This window comes from Candoia aspera, chromosome 7 (assembly GCF_035149785.1).
Source record: "Candoia aspera isolate rCanAsp1 chromosome 7, rCanAsp1.hap2, whole genome shotgun sequence".
In the NCBI taxonomy this organism is placed as follows: Eukaryota; Metazoa; Chordata; class Lepidosauria; order Squamata; family Boidae; genus Candoia; species Candoia aspera.
Window position 1 is genome coordinate 11,050,906 of NC_086159.1, and position 16,800 is coordinate 11,067,705.

Consider the following 16,800-nt stretch of genomic DNA (forward strand, 5'->3'; position numbering starts at 1 on the left):
AGGGGAATATGAACTCAATTGTCTGCCACTCATTAAAGCAGCTGCATCTGTTTCTAGACATGGAAGCCTCGCGGCACCTATGCAAACTTGGTAGTAGATGTAGCTGCTTAAATGAGTTGTAGAGAGGTGCCATATTGGCTTTCTTGCATATTGCGATGCACTTCTTTCCAACAATCTGAAATACTGCAAAGCCCTCTTAAATATTAACATGCATTGTTATATATGTATTAATTGGTTATCTCCTTTTCTTATTTGCAAGACAACTATTGGTCTATGACATCGGACAAAGCAGCTTGGAGGATGTATTGAACATCTCAGCAGGTGGAGCTTCCCAACCCAAACATCCTATTTAATTTCCTATTAGGATAGTGACTGACATAGTTGTTTAGTCAAATCTGTTACTTTTAATTGTTAATGGGAAATTTAAAATCAATGGGAATGTGAAGCAATCAGTTTTGGATTTAACAGATTGGTCGAAATGTAACTAAACCATGATGTCACACTAGGCTTTGCCCTCCTTTCCCCTAATCTGCCCCAGATCAATCCGGACTTTTGACCAACGTTATTGAGGAAGTCAGACAAAGAGGTGAAGAGCTAAATGGTGCCATCTTGTGAATATGTAGACCCTTCCCCACGTGGCAACTATTTTGCAAGATCACATACCACATGCTTTCTCAACTTTACAAATATTCTCCAGGTCCAGATGGATGCCTACCCCTCACCTAACTAATATGCTTAGAACTGAAACTTCTGCTTATTAAATTAGGAGACTGCTAATCGCTTTTAAACATCATGGTGTTCAAATAACAATATAGTCTTGACTCTGGGGGAGGGAACAGGGCTATCAATTTCAAATCTATCCCTGAACTCAAGAGAACCAGAAAATTAATTTACTTGTACGTGAAAGGTGGGTTCCTCAAGGCCTGAACAAAAAGGTATGCCTAGCACCTCATACAGCTGAATTTTCACAGTGAAAAAGAGTTGATGCTAAGACTAATTTGATGTGTCTGATTTAAATGGTTTTTCTGACTGATTCTTACACAGTCCTGTTTCTGCAAGGCTCACAGTTACCGGAAGACGCAAGGGAATGCACGTCTCACTGTCACTAGCTATTGCTGTAGTGAAATCTGCTCTGAGGTCAAGAGCAACTAAACATAAAACTGTTCTTCAAGAATAAAAGCACGTGTTGCAGTCTCTCGGCCTGTTCCTGGAAGAATGGGAAATCTACTCCAAACCTGAGATGTTGGCATCTGCTTTTTAGTAGCCAAGGGGAAAGCAATGGGCAGGTCTGGCTATGCTGACTGAATTCAAGACCCCTGGGTAGCTGTATTTCCACGGCAAACAAGAACTGAGCTGCAAATGAGAAGCAGTATCGTGCAATAGTTCAGTATTGGAAATCGGAGTTTGAAAATCTCACTTCAGCCTGAGCCTTTTTCATTTGCAGCCCTGGCTGATCAATCAGAGTTGCCGTAAAGGTCTTGCCGCAACACAAACGGTACATATTTATCCTGATTGACAAGCTGCCTCCCCTGGTCCGCCCAGCTGGGCGGCAACATCGAGAGGAACTTGGCTGGTCTTAAGAAGCTAAGCAGCACCAGCCTGATTGGAATTTGGATGGTTAAGTCACGAAGAAATCCCAAGGCTTTAGACCATACTAGGAAGGCAAGCCGGTTCCATATTTTTGATGAGAAACTGCATGGGAATACCCACAAAATCACCCCAAACCAAGCTTCCCTCAAAGGAGACTTTACTTTTTATATGCCAGCCAGGGGGCAAAGGGAGATCAACCATGATGTGTCCACGGAAAAAGTTTAAATCTCACTGAATTCATTGACCAACTCCCCATTCTTTCACAATCAAAATTTGAATCCAAAAACTCACTGCACCCACACTGAATTTACTAAAAAGATCTTAGGTTTAGAAATGGGGGCAACAGAGCCCTAATAGGGATTCAGTCACAATGTCCTATCCCTCTGAAAATTGTCAACTTCCTTGAGTCAAGCTCAACTCCAGGAGACTCCTATGACGTTTTCTTGGCAACAGTACAAAAGTGGTTTGCCACTGCCTTCTTTCATCATGCTTTTTTGACTTCCCAACCTGGTGAAACCCTCAAGATTTCAGGATGGTTTCCTATCCGATAGAGGGGGTGAACAATGACTAACATTCAAATGTGTATGTTCCTGACATCCAATGCAGTGTATGGGTTAAAGAGTTGAAGACTGGAAAGACCCAGGTTCAGGTCTACTCTTAAGTGACAGCAGCTTACCACATGACTCTGGGTAAGTCTGTATCTCTCAGCTCAATAGGCAGCAAATAATATCAGCCATGGATGAACAAACTGTAGTCCACCAAAACCCTGGCAGTATCTTCCGGACTCCCTCCATAATTTGTTGCCAAACTGTAAAGTTTAAAGTGAGATTAGGGAGAAGTTTTTCACTATATGAGGAACAACTTATTCCCCCTCCCCCACCCTTTTATTTTTGGCCCAGCCCAGTTTCTGATCCAACCCACTGTCTGGACACAGTTCCTGGCATCCCATTCAAAAGCCAAGTGTGGACTCAGGTTACGCATCTGGACCAGAAGTGTCTACCAGGGTATGGTTAAAAAAGTCCCTGAATTGATAATTTATTTTTAGGTGCTAATTTAGGTGCTGATTTATTTTTAGGCTTTAGGTGCAATTGTTGAACATCTGGGAGACACAAATCCTTGCTGAATTACAGCAACTCACCAAGTGATCTAGCAGGAGGTCTTGATTTACACCCTGTCCACTCCTGCTCTAAGATCTGCATCAGAGCCACTGTTCCACATTCTCATACCTCTTGAGTTTAGATGACTGGCAGTTGGAGGTGAAACATTTTCAGCAGTGGCTCCTGGATTGTGGAACAGTCTCCCTGTGGAAATATCTAGTTTAAAACAGACAGGAGCATTGCTGGAGGAGATCAATATTACCAGTTCCTTCAAAAAGCAGAGAAAGGAGGATCCAGAGAAGTCCTGACATCTACATCTGGGAAGATTCTAGAATAGATCATCAAAATATTGATCTATAGGGGTGTCTCAACCAGGGTTCTGTGGCACCCTAGGGGTTCCCTGGGAGATCACAATTTATTTAAAAAATTATTTCAAATTTGGGCAACTTCACATTAAAGAGGTAAGTTTCATTCTTTATTTTTAGTTGAAGAACACTGTTAATGGAGTCCTTGGTGCTCTCTGAGCCTTGTTGTTTTCTTGCAGACATTTCATTGCCAGACTAGGCAACATCTTCAGTGCAAAGAGGGAGGGGGCCTTGCTCTCAGTTTATATACCATGGCTTGCCCTGCTTGTGTTGGTGGGGGTGTTGTTCTCTCCTTGGGAGTTCTTTGATTGGGCTGTTGTTTGCTGCTTGGTTGATTGCCTGAGTTAATAGTTCCTTGATTAGGGTGTATTGTGCTGTTTGATGGTTCATCTGGTGTTAATTCTAGTGTTGATTGCTGGCAAGGGAGTGTACTGGTCTTTTGGTTTTTCTATTGTCTCTTTTGAATGGTATGTAAATGTTGTTTACCTCTATGTGTCTGTTGATGACTGCTTTGTCTGAGTGCCAGGCTTCCAGGAATTCTCTGGTTTCTGGATTTGGCTTGGTTTAGGATGCTCACCATTTCCCAGTTGAACCTATGGTTGAGTCTGTCCATGTGTTGTGAGATTAAGGAGTTGTCATCGTGCCTTCTGACTGCTAGTTGGTGTTCGTGGATGCGCTCTGCTAGTCTTCTGCCTGTCTGTCCTACATAGTGGCTGTTACAGTCTTTGCATTGTATGTTGTAAATAACTCCTGTTTTTTCTTCTTGGGCTATTGGGTCTTTTGGCTTGCTTAATATGTTTTGAAGAGTTTTAGTTGGCTTATGTGCTACGGTGATGCCATGTGGTTGTAACAGTCTATTGGTGGTTTCTGATGTATGGCAGTGTTATCCTTTTCATAGTTTCCATTGGTTGGGTTGTAGTGGGTTGTGTGGTGAGGCACTTTTTGATTAAGTTGAGGGGGTATCCATTTTGTTGGAAGATGCTGTACAGATGATCTTTTTTCTTTTTCCTGGTGTTCTGGGTTGCTGCAGTGTGTAAGTGCTCGTCTGAATAGCGTTCTTACACAGCTTCTCTTGCAGGAGGTTGGATTGTTAACACTGTTGTTAATTGTTAACACAAATGTTAACACTGTTAATGCATATATACAGGCCTATGCATGGAACAAATATAATGATTTTGTAACTTCTGGCCTAGATCTGAGCCTGAATGTGCAGGGGCTCCCTGAGACCTGAAAAATATTTCAAGCATTCCTCCAGGGTCAAAAGGTTGAGAAAGGCTGATCTATAAGTTCCTTGAAAATTACATAGTGATCATGAGAACCCAGGATGGATTTGTTAAGAACAAGCATTTTGATACTTCGGAATCTTGATTTCAGCAAAGCAATTGACAAAGTATTCCTTGGCAATCTGATTAGCTTAACTGTGGGCTGGACAGGATATTGATTTAGTGGGTCCAAAGCTGGTTTGGAAACTACTCAAGAACAGCTGCTAAAAGGCTTCACATCAAACCAGAACAAGGATCCAGGTGTGTTGTCCTAGCCAATGATTTCTCCTTAGCTGAGGAACAGGAAGACATGTTCTGGTCCAGTTCTGCTAGCAGCACTGATACAGAAGGCCGAGGCCCTGCACTACTGCAAGGACACTTCAGGTAGTACCTTCCCCCAAAGCCCCAGATTTTGAACTTGATACCAGACTGCTTAACTAACTAGAGTTCCACCAGCTTTGGTAGAGAATTTGAAGACAGAATGGAGTGAATGTTTGCAAAAGCAGGCCTGCTCATGAGTAGAAGGTGGCTTTTATAGTCAAACTGCAATAAATACTGAAAGTAAAGGGCTCCCCTTGGCTAAAGATGAGTTTGTACTTAAGACTTTACTCAATTGCAGCTAAGGGTTGGAAAAAAACCTCCTTTGTTCGTGTACTTCAGACTGGGTTACGCTAGATTTCTCAGATCCTTGAACTTCTGCTCCACCTTGATTTCGTTTTTGTTTTGCTCTTTGAATCCAGTTTGCTGGAGGAACCCTACGTCCTCACTCACTGAGTAAGATTGATGGCCTGGTCTTGTGAATCAACAGAGTGCCTGGTTATTTGGTGACTTGCTGAAAGCCAGCAGACCAGCCCATAGAATGGGGAGCCAAAGGGTTCAGTTCTGGACCTATACTCCATTATTTTAATTAATTATGTGGATGGTATCGATAAGTGAAAGAAACAGACTGAAGAAAACAGAATGACACTGAATAGAGAAACACCATCTTCTTCTTCTAAGAGAAAGACATCAAATGCACCTGGGTTGGACGGGGAATACCTGTCTTGATAACAAAATATGTCCAGTGTAGCCCAGCGTACCTGCCCTGAGCAGATCCCACCTGAAATAGTCTACTTCTGGGTAAGGTAAAGGTAAAGGTTTCCCTTGACATTAAGTCCAGTCATGTCCGACTCTAGGGGGCGGTGCTCATCTCCGTTTCAAAGCCGAAGAGCCGGCGTTTGTCCATAGACACTTCCGTGGTCATGTGGCCAGCATGACTACACGGAACGCCGTTACCTGCCCGCCGAAGCGGTACCTATTAATCTACTCATGTTTAGAGAAACTGGAATTTGTGCAAAGAAAGGCAACGAGGATAATCAAGAGACTGGAAAATAAGAGTTAAAAGGAGAGACAGAGAGAACTGAGTATATTTAGACTTGAGAAAAAATGATGAAGAAGGTCTATGAAAGCACTTTTTAAATAGGGGTGATAAACAAGACTCTTTCTTGGTCATGGTAGAGTTGAATGCATGGAATAAATAGTCTTAAGTTACAAGAAGACAAATTCCGACAGTGGAACTAGTTGCTGAAGGAGGTGGGGAATTCTCCTTTAGTGGATGTGTTCAAACAGAGGCTGGATAAGCATCGATCAGAGATCTGGATTCCAGCACTGAGCAGGGAAGTGGATTCAGTTGCCTCAACTGTTCCTTCCAACTCTACTATTCTAGTTAGGATGGAAGATGATTCTATTTTTCCATGCTTTTAATGACTAACGTCAGTCCACTTTCTTACTATGTCTGGAAAATTTGTAATTTTTTTAAAAAAAATAATGCTCTTGAAATCTGATTTCTTTCCCCTACTTTGGGAAACTTTTTATTATTTTGAAAATCTTTTCATACTGAAGAAAGTGATGGTTAGCAAAACCCTGAGCATCTGAATAGCCTACCATTTTAAAAGGTGTTCTAAAAGAGTCCCCCTTTGGGAAGAGATGGGCAGTAATAGAAATTTGAAGTAAATAAATAAATGTTGTTCTGGTGCCTCAGAGATAGTTGATGGGCTAAAAAAAACTTGAGGCCATACTTGTGAACAGCCCCTGGCTTAGAGGTTTCGAAAAGACTGAACTACCATAATTTGGAGGAAACTCATAGAGGGCCCAGAACACATTCCTGGATGTTTTGCCCCTAATTTCAACCAACCCCCTTCATTCCTTCAATAGCGTTCCTCCTCAGGCTACCATTTTATACCCGCTTTTCTGAAAATGCACTCCACTGAATGCAGTGAGACCGATTTATGAGCTGCGTGTGAAATTGTCACTGCTCATTTTGTTGCCTATTTATTAGATTTATATCCCTCTCTTCATTCAGGCACTCAAGGTGGCATACGCAGTATTTCCTCCTCCTATTTTCCCCCACAACAGCAGCCCTATGAGATAGGTTGGGCTGAGAGAAAGTGACTGGCCCAGAGACACCCAGTGAGTTTCTGTAGCTAAGGGTGGGCTAGAACCTGGGTATCCCTCACTCCTAGTGCAGGACCTTCTCTACTATACTTCACTGGCTTTTGGGCTCTGAGAGAGCAACTGGCCCAAAGTCACCCAGTGAGCTTCTGTCTCTAAAGGTGGACTAGAATCTGGGTCTCCCCATATCTAGTGCAACACCTGAACCACTACACTTCAGTGGCTCTCTGTATTCCAACTTTTCACGTAATGCCCACTCAGTAGCAATCCCAAGCTACACAACTTGCTCAAGAGACTGACTTGAAGTCTGTGGACAACTGCTGCTTTATAATATCCAGCACAGGATCTCTACTTTAGTTTCAGTTTTAGGGACATTACAGTATCGTCAAATCTTATTTTGCTTTGTAACTGATGGATCCCCAGAAACAAACACTAGAACAATAATCATCTTTCTCTGTAATTTGTCTGCACAACACACGGCTAGACCAGCCTTTCCAACCTGGCCACCCTCCAGCTGGGTAGACTTCAACCACCAGAATTGGACATGCCAACTGGAAAAGTCGAGTTTCCACACATCTGGAGGGTGCCCAAGATGAGGAAGACTCAACTAGACCATCTACAAAGCTGGCAGAGGCCAGATTATCTGAGGAGTCACAGTTCACAAGGAAGGAACATTTTATCTTGTGTTATACCCACTGTGTATTCATTGAGCCATAGCATTTGGAGCAGTTTCGCCTCTGTCACTCCTCTTGGCTAGAGGAAACGTCATGCAATAAGGGTAAAAGTAAATAAAAATGAAAACAATGGGGGGACATATGCAGATGAGGAAACAAAAAGAAAGAAGAGCATATTTATTGTTAGCAGCAAGGATGTCAGACAATGGGTTTTATAGCAGCAATGCTACTCAGAGAGAGAGAGAGTCACATGCCTGAAACTTCAGCGTGGTTCCTTTGCTCCTTGTGAAAAGACCAAGCCCCAAACCCATCTAGATCTCTTCAGCCAGAAAGACTGAAAAATATCACAAGACTGGCCTTCGAAAGGCAGGATAAATATCTTAAAATAAATCAATCAAAACAGAAAGGAATGAAAAAAAAAATCCCCAGTGGAGTCTTCCCCAAAACAGAGATGTTTAGGGGGGGAAAGAAGGGTTGGGGTCCAGATTCTCTTCCCACCACCACCTTTGGAAAACAGTAGACCAGTGTTTCCCAACTTTTGCAACTTAAGATGTGTGGACTTCAACTCCCAGAATTCCCCAGCCAGCATGGCTGGCTGGGGAATTCTGGGAGTTGATGTCCACACATCTTAAAAGTGCTAAGGCTGAGAAACGCTGCACGAGAAGAACAAAAATCTGAATATGATTGTGTTTAATAATTTAATCACTGAGATTAAGTATTTTAATAGTTACAAACACGGCAACAGAGGGAGACGAAAAATAAAGGGATTTGAAAGAATTGCCCCACGTTTTCTCCTCAAGCTTTCTGGCACGCAAAATGTGCCCTTGACTAGGCTCTGACACAAATGGAATATAACTTGTGTTGGTGTTTTGGACTAAAATCTGGAAACTTTGGGCCCTAAACACCTTGATCATTAACCACGCTGGCTTCTGGCAGTTACCAGTTACAGGTGGTAACTTGCTTTCTGACATATGCAGTCTACTTGGGCAGAGAGGCCAAAAGCTCGTTCAAAATTTGTCTTTATTTTCCAGTACCCACAGCACTGAATTGTAATTTGTATGCCAATAAGCCACTATGACCAGACATGATAGATAGCATGTCTGTAGGTTGAGTCAGGCCAACTAGATTTCTTTCTTTTTGGTTGAAAAGCTTCACCGCTTGTCCAAGCAGTTTCTTCAGTCAAGCTGCTTGGACAAGCAGCAAAACATTTCAACCAAAAAGAAGGAAATCCAGTTGCCATGACTCAACCTACAGACAATTCCACCTGGATGACTGAGAATCTTCAACATATCGATATGATAGACAGCACCTCCACTACGCTGCAGACACAATGCTTTCTGCTGGAAATGACCCATTCATCTGTAAGACCTCCAGCTGATGGGTGTATAAGTGTAAATAGGCTTTGAATCACAAAGTGGAGCTGTCTTTGCACAACACGCTAAACCGAAAAGACTCATTAAGAGTAGCAGGTCTTTAATGAAAGGCCTACAGGTAATCCTCGACTTACGGCCACAATTGGGACCGGAATTTCCATTGTAATCATTGCAGTTGTAAGTCAAGACACCACGTGACCAGACCTGATTTTACAACCATTTTTACAGCAGCCGTTAAGTGAATCTAGCTTCCCCAATGGGTGATTTTTGCCGGAAAGTGGCAAAAAACATCACAAAACGCGGTCATGTGACAGCGGGACGCTGCAACCAGTTGTAAATGAGAGCCAGCTGCCAAGTGCCCAAAATGCAATCATGTGACCACAGGGTGGAGGTGTGACATTTTGCAATGCTCAGAAGTGCTTTACAGGCCATAAAACACCCATTCTGAGAGGAAGTGATAAATTCTAACAGTTGTCCCCATCTGTATCCCCAGTGTTGCACTGTCAGCCATGATAACATATTGGCAGCTACAGTATAATAATAAACCACAAGAGGCTTAAATAGCTGTCATGAATGAAGAAGCAGCACCACAAATTTGTCTTTGGCCATTTGACCAACCAGAGAATAAATGTGATTACCTTGAACATTTCTTGGCTAGTTTCACACATTGTACTAAACCATAATGAGGATTAGTTTGGAGTTAAGATGTTTTGCAAACCCAGCCACTGTGGTTTGTAAATTGTGATTGTTGTTTAACATGGTGTTGGTTCATTTAAGAAAACCATGTTTGAGCAAAGTAAGGTTTAGTATGATGCTGAAACCATCAACAATACCTACTTACTAGCATCTCAGGAGAAGACAGAAAGCTAAAGCGTGATGCTTGTGTTCTCATGACTGATGTATCCCCAACAAATGCCATCTTTAAAAAAAATTGTGATGTGACCCTGCATTACCATCTGTAAGTGGAAGCCCAGGAGAAGTGGGAAAATATCAAGCATTTCCCTCAACTACCTATTCCTGGGGAAGATGCAGATCAGCACAACTATCTTCAAAATCTGGGCCTTGTCCATCCACATTTAATTCCTCACCCTCTCTATCAATCATCACTCTTTCCCAACTTGATGTTCTCCAGATGTGTTCAACTTCCATCATTTCTAGCCAGCCATGATGGATGGAAATGATGAGAAACTCCAATGCAGCTGGAGAACATTGGGAAAGACTATCCTTTGGAACCTTTGCACTGACCTGAAACAAAAAGAAGCATGTTTTATAAAAGACAACATTTTCTTTTATTTAATGACAAAGATGAAGGATGAGTTCATCCTGTGGCTATACTCACTTCTACAGCGTAATGCAATGCTGAGATGGCTGGGTGCAGAGAGAGATTCTCCAAGGGCTTGATATGAGGAACCTCCCATCCTGAAGTTAAGGACCATTCAATGAAGAGCATGTTGTCTGTGAAAACTGTTCCAAACACCAGGCCGTTTGGGTCTGGCTTCTCCTTCAACATGGTAGATGGATTGATTACAAGATCGTCAGCCTGGAGTGAGAAAAGGAAACAAAACAAGAAAAATATATATATATATTTTCAATTTGCAGCCCTTATTTCCACCAAAAATGAACTCAAGATGTTTACTGAGAAAATAGAGATGAAAAACAGATTTCTAGAAGCAACCTCAAAGAAACCTGGAAAGTTAATCATTCCAATTCTCTTTCTTAAAACTTCCTAAAACTAAAAGCTAGACTGAAAATGTTCAACACGGGCCCTTCCGGTGACATCACTGTGCTACTGGAAGGCCTCCAGAAGCACAAAGGGCCATCACTAGCTATGATGATGAAAAAGAAATGACACAGGTGCAGTGTCACCTTGACACACCCTACCCTTTCATACTTGCATCTTGACACTGGATGCAAATTTGTCAATCATGGATTTTGCCCTTTTGCTCAAGGATGCTTAGGTCCTGAGTCAAGGGAGTAAGCAGCAGATGGCAATCCAGAGGTGCTTCATTTATTATTTTATTTTATTTTATTTTAAAGATGTATATGGCCACCCATCTTATAAAACACAACTCTGGGTGGCTCACAACAATAATAAAACCACAAACAGGTAAAATAATGAAAACAAGAAAACCAGGCTCCTAACCCATCACCTCATCACACCTGGGGAAAAAAACCAGCTCTTTATGGCTTTCTAGAAGGTTTTCTGGGCCCAGGTTACCTGAGGAACCATCTTGTCCCAATTACATTGACCCATCCCATCAGTCCAGCAGGAGAGGCATGTTACGACCCCTGTCAGCTAAAGAATTCCAACCAGCGGGGTCTAGGAGGAGAGCCTTTTCAGCTGTTGCCCCAACCCTGTGGAACATCTTGCCTCCAGAGGCGAGGTTGGCCCTCCCTCTTCAAGCCTTCCAGAAGAGTGTTAAGACCTGGCTCTGCCACCCAGCATGGGGATCCAATAGTTGTATGCAGCCCTGGGGGTGGTTGGTGGGTTGAGTATGCTCTCTCTGTTTTTTTAACTTTGCCTATTTTTGTAGATTTTTTATTCCTTTTTTATCTGTAAGCCGCCTAGAGTCACTTATACTGAGATGGGTGACATATAAATTTAATAAATAATAATAATAATTTTTAAAAGGGGAGGGCCTGCTAGACCCCAAGGGGAAGGATGTTCCACAGCGCAGGGGTTGCTATGGAAAAAGCATGTTTCCTAGGTCCCAGTAGATGGCAATGTTTAGGGAAGGGACCTAGAAGCATGCCCCTCTACCCAATCTTGTGGAATAGGCAGATACCCTCAGGGAGAGGCGGTCCTGCAAATAACCTGGACCTGTGCCATCTAGGGCTTTAAAGGTAATAACCAGCACTTTGAATTGCACCCAGAAGGAGACTGGCAGCCAGGGCAGCTGGTGCAGCAATGGTGTAACCTGGCAAAACCAAGATGTGCCCAACACTGTGTGAGCTGCCACATTCTTCACCTGTTATACCTTCTAAGTGGTCTTCAAGGGCAGCCCCATGTAGAGTGCATTGCAATAGTCCAGCTGGGAACTAATCAAGGCGTGAATGATGGTTGTCCCACCTTTGGGCTAACAGAAGGATATACAGAAGGACAAGCCACCCCAAGCAGTCAGAACAACCTCTTTGCATCAAGAGGCCAGACTGACCTGGTGTTTCTGGATTCAGCCTGAACAAGCTGGAGGACTATCCCTGATGCCTACACTCACATCCCTTCTGGAGCCCTGCTTGCTTTTTCAGGAAAGTTGTGCTCAGTTTTGGACTGGGATAGTTGCAGGGAAATGGGTGGCACTTCAAAACTGGAGCAGGATTTTTTTCCCCCAATTAATATTTATAACGTCGTCATCTAGCCAATGACTTTCTGGCAGATTATTAAAAAGGAAATAAAAAAGCTGTCCTAAGCAACAATGAATAATAGAAACAGCAGAGTTGGCAGATTAAAAGTTGAAATCAGTAGCTGGGGGAAAAAACAGATTTTAAACAATAGTAATAACATGATGTGCCAGGACACAATGCAACAGTTACCTAAATGATAAGACAGATGGTGCCAAATGATTACATCTGGTGAAAGAAATGTGTTGTGCACTAGCATAGAAAAAGTTTTCTTTCCTGGTTGCTGGCCATCAGACTTGGAAAGCAGGTCTGAGGAACTGTAATGGCCGATTAACATTGTTTTGGTAGTCCTGGCCTGTGTCATTTAGAACTTTAAAGTTATGGGCTGATCTGAAAGCCAGAAGGGAACGTGACTTCCTACCTCAACAAATGCTGGCAATTCATTTTTAAATGCCATGAAATGTTAACACCTGCTTCCCAGTTTTAAAGTATCAGAAAGATATCTGGAACTGCTATAGTGCCCTAGGAAAATGCTTCTGCCACCCCCTCCAATAATTATCATGCCATTGAACAATTGAATTTAACTATTCTCATTCAGTTTGATGAATGAGTGTGGCCACATGATCAAAATTCAGGAGCTTGGCAACCGGCACGTATTTATGACAGCTGCAGTGTCCCAGGGTCGTGTGATTGCCATTTGCGACCTTCCCAGCCAGATTTCAACTAACATAGTCAATGGGGGGAGCCAGATTCACTTAATGACCATGGCAAAAAAGGTTGTAAAATCAGGCATGACTCACTTAATGACCACCTCACTTAATGACAGAGGTTTCAGTCCCGATTGTGGTCATAAGTCGAGGACTACCTGTAATCTGTCCACTCAGCTTTTCTGTTGACTCATTCGGCTGAGAGTTTTAGAAGACGATTGATACCCACTCTACTAAAAACTGGAATGGTCTCTCTAGTGAAGTGCACTTCTCTTTTCACCACACCCCACCCTTATTTCATGAGAAGGACTTCATCCCACCGGCTTTCTTTTTCAGCCCTTGACTCTACTTGGCTTCTATCTCCTGCACAAAAATATGTACAGAGCTGAGCCAAAAATTAGCAGAAAAGAATGCAGAGTCTTTGCATTTTGACCCACAATCCCAACCTCTACTTTTATAAAAGTGCCACATCCTAGAACTGACTCCCAAAGATCGGATTTCACAGGTATTTCATAAATCTGCTTGTTGCTTCTTTATTGATGCATTGTGTGCTAACATGCAGTATTCTGTCGCCTGCTATAGTGGCGTGAAAAAGGACAGCTTCCTATGAAAGCAGCATCTGGTTGCACAAACACAGAGAGAGAGAGAGAGAGAGAGAGAAACACACATTTTTGTCCTCATTTCTATTTTACAGTTCAACTTTTCAATCCACCTTTCTGTGCCGGCCTCCCAAGGCAACTAAACCTAAAACAATGGAAGTGAAACCGTTATCAAACCACAATTAAAGATCAGGGCATAAAGAGCAAACACAGATAAAAATGGTGGGATCACATCTTTTAAAGGGGCCTCGATACCACAACAACTGCAACAGTCAGTTCTTGACAGAACACAGGTGTGGCTCCTGCAATAGAAGGGTTTCTACCTAAAGAAAAATAAATGAACAGAAAGGAAACCTCAACGGGGAGACGTAAAGCTTAGAAGTGGCCACAGAGAAGAATTGTTTCTCATGCTTTTGACAGATGTCTCAGATTACCAGCTGGACCTGGAGAAGTATGTCTGTTGACGTTCCAAAAATATCGGTGGCTAAGAGGGAGAGTTGGAAAGAATAAAACGTTACTATTAAGAAAGCCAAAACCAACACTAAGCCAATGTTCAGCAGATGGTCTTATGACAATAAAAGAACCAAGTTCCTTTAAGAAAGATGATACGGTCATCAGGATGCTATACTGAAGAACGAAAGGCAACCCAAGGTTAACGTTCCCTGAGCCAGCAAAGATTTCCTCTGGGAAGTCACTACTGTACATTTTTAATCCCTCAGTTTCCAGTTCCAGCAGCCACAGCAATTATTTTGCTCCCTTTTCACTGATTTCAAAAGAACCCTAAGCTCAGTCAAACCTCGTTCATTCAGACTGGAGATGATCAAGAAATCAAAGGGCTGCAGGTTAGACTGCAAAGTCAAGGAAAAATTCCAGAAGGGTGCAATTGGCGAACCACTTCTGTCTCATTGCGAAGAAAATTATTAATTAATCATATTTGTATACCACTGTAATGTATTAGGAGTCCTGGTGGTTAACAAGGAATACTCAGCCCAAATATCCACAGTACACAGTAAATACAATGTACGGGATAGACATAGAATGAGCTGATTAAAATAAAATAGCTAAAATAATAACCAGAGCCATTATTATGGAAATAATTTTGTGGATGTGTCTATATAGCTTGGCTTCAACAGGGTGTTTACTTTTACATAGCTTACTGCTAAGAATTGTTTACCAAGGGCCCACGCTTGCATGCTGTTACACTCAGGGTTTCTGCAAAGATCTCTGGCATCATTGGAAGCTTTTGCTGCGATTTTCTATTTTCATCAGGATTCCAAGAATCTTCTTTATGGACAGCCTTCAGAGTAGAAAATAAAAATATACAGACTACAGGAAGGAACTGCCACCTCTAATGTCAGATCAATCAGCAGTTACATGCTAAAAACATGCTGATTATACGTAGATTATTGGATATGTTGGACTAGGACCAGAATGCCTTGGGTCCAAGTCCACCCTCAGCCATGGAAACCTACTAGTTGAGTTTGGGTTAGTCACATTCCTTCTCAGCCTAGTCTACCTCACAGGGATTGCCATGGAAGCCAGCTCGAGATCCTGGATATCAGTCTAACAAATATATAAATATTCACATTATTCCTCCCTCAAAACTGTATGTCTTTGTATCATGATGACCTCAAATTTAAATAATACTTGGCTATTGCTTTGGATGGAGAACTGTATCACAACTTTCACAAGACTGTGAAAACTGAAAGAAAATGAGTTTTGGAATTCATGTTACAGACTAAGGTATGACAACACACTGGTGTCCATGAAAATACAAACTGAACAGAGTCCTCTAGAATTTTGAACAACAAACTTGTTAATTTAACATGGATAGTGGAACCTATGGGCTTCAGCATCCCCAGAATTTCTCACCACCAACCACGCTGCCTGGAGCTGCTGGAAACTGTAGCTCAGTAATAACTGAAAAGCCAGATGTTCCTCACACCTGGTTCAAAACTTGGAGAGGCTTCCAATCTCTTCTGTGAAGCATGGCCAGAGAAGGAACATGGAGGACACAAACCTGAGTAGGCTAGTTCACACAACACTGAACACAATATCCAAATTAGAGATAATACTTATACGTTATATCTGCACAACCTCAGCAGACATCCATCCAACAAACCACAGGTCGCACTTTCCTAGGAGCATATTATCTTCACTCAACATACATATATTAGGGTTATTCTTTGCCACAGATGACCACTATCTATTCATTTTTCTGATGTGTGCAATTTAGGCTGGCCTGTTTTGATTTATATAATCTATGCGGCTCTTAATATTTACTTTCCCTGAAGTAGAATTTTGACTTTTCTTTTTTAATTGTAGTATACACTCTGTCCTGAATAAGGGCAGGACAACTAAGTGTTAATATTAATTTTACATCAAATGCAAAACTATGACGGACAGGATAAGAAACCGCTGATCCATTTCCTTGCCAGAAGTCCCTATTGAGGAAATGTGAAAGCTGACGGTCAATTTTTCAACCGAGTACCAACATTTTGGGGCCCAGCCAAACTGAAGAAGTAAGTGTTCTGAACAATTTTATGAAAGAAGTAATGATAATTCAATTCAACTGCGTGGTTGTGAGGACACTATTCCCCATAGAACTTCAGCAAGATGGCCTACTCTCCTTACGTGGAAACAAATCTTCTGCAGATCATGTGAAGGCAGATCAGAAGAATGTATAAAAGAGCGCCTTCTTTTTGGTAATAAGTATTCCAACAGAAATGTGGACTGGGTTCACACAGCATACTAGAATATGCTGCAGTCACACTGAGTAATTTTCACTTCAGTCCAGCTATTATCTTAGCATGCTGTGCAATCCAGGGCATCATGTGGTGCCACTGTAGAGTTTGTATGAACGTATCAGGTGATGTGAATACAGCAGCCATATTCTGTTAACCCGAGGTCAGTGTATTGTGTGAATGCAGCCAAAATCTATTCCATTTTAAAAAACAACGGTGATCAAACTTCTGAGTATGAGAAATCCCTCCCAACTGGGCATTGGATCAGGTGCTCCAGAAGCCTGTTGGCTGTTCAGGTAGAAAGGCAGACAGTTATACCTACAAGTAAAATGCCTCTTGAGATACATTCTTATTCCAACCGGCCCAGTGTTTCAGGCTGGATGGCTGTTTTTAAAATGGGAGGAGGAGGAGGAGGAGGAGGAGGAGGATACATTTTCAGCATATTTCCATGCCCAGCATCAGAAGCAACCTTTACATCTTAGATATAAGCAAAACAATATACTGATGAAGACCAACCAGGTCTGGTAAACAGAATTACAACAAAGGGTATCGGGCCCCTCCGAGCTCACCACAAACTTGCTAAAACGCCTCTTTGTGGCTTTCGTCTTAATTTAGAGATT

At 42.1% G+C, this 16,800-nt stretch overlaps 1 protein-coding gene across 1 annotated transcript in view; it reads right to left on the reverse strand.

Moving 5' to 3' along the window:
• The window catches only part of BCAT1 (branched chain amino acid transaminase 1), a 53,843-nt gene that overhangs the window by 16,788 nt on the left and 20,255 nt on the right, over positions 1 to 16,800 (reverse strand). Inside the window, exon 3 of the mRNA XM_063308481.1 lies at positions 10,131 to 10,331. Within this exon, the coding sequence (XP_063164551.1) occupies positions 10,131 to 10,331 (201 nt within the window). The remainder of the gene's footprint in view (positions 1 to 10,130; positions 10,332 to 16,800) is intronic.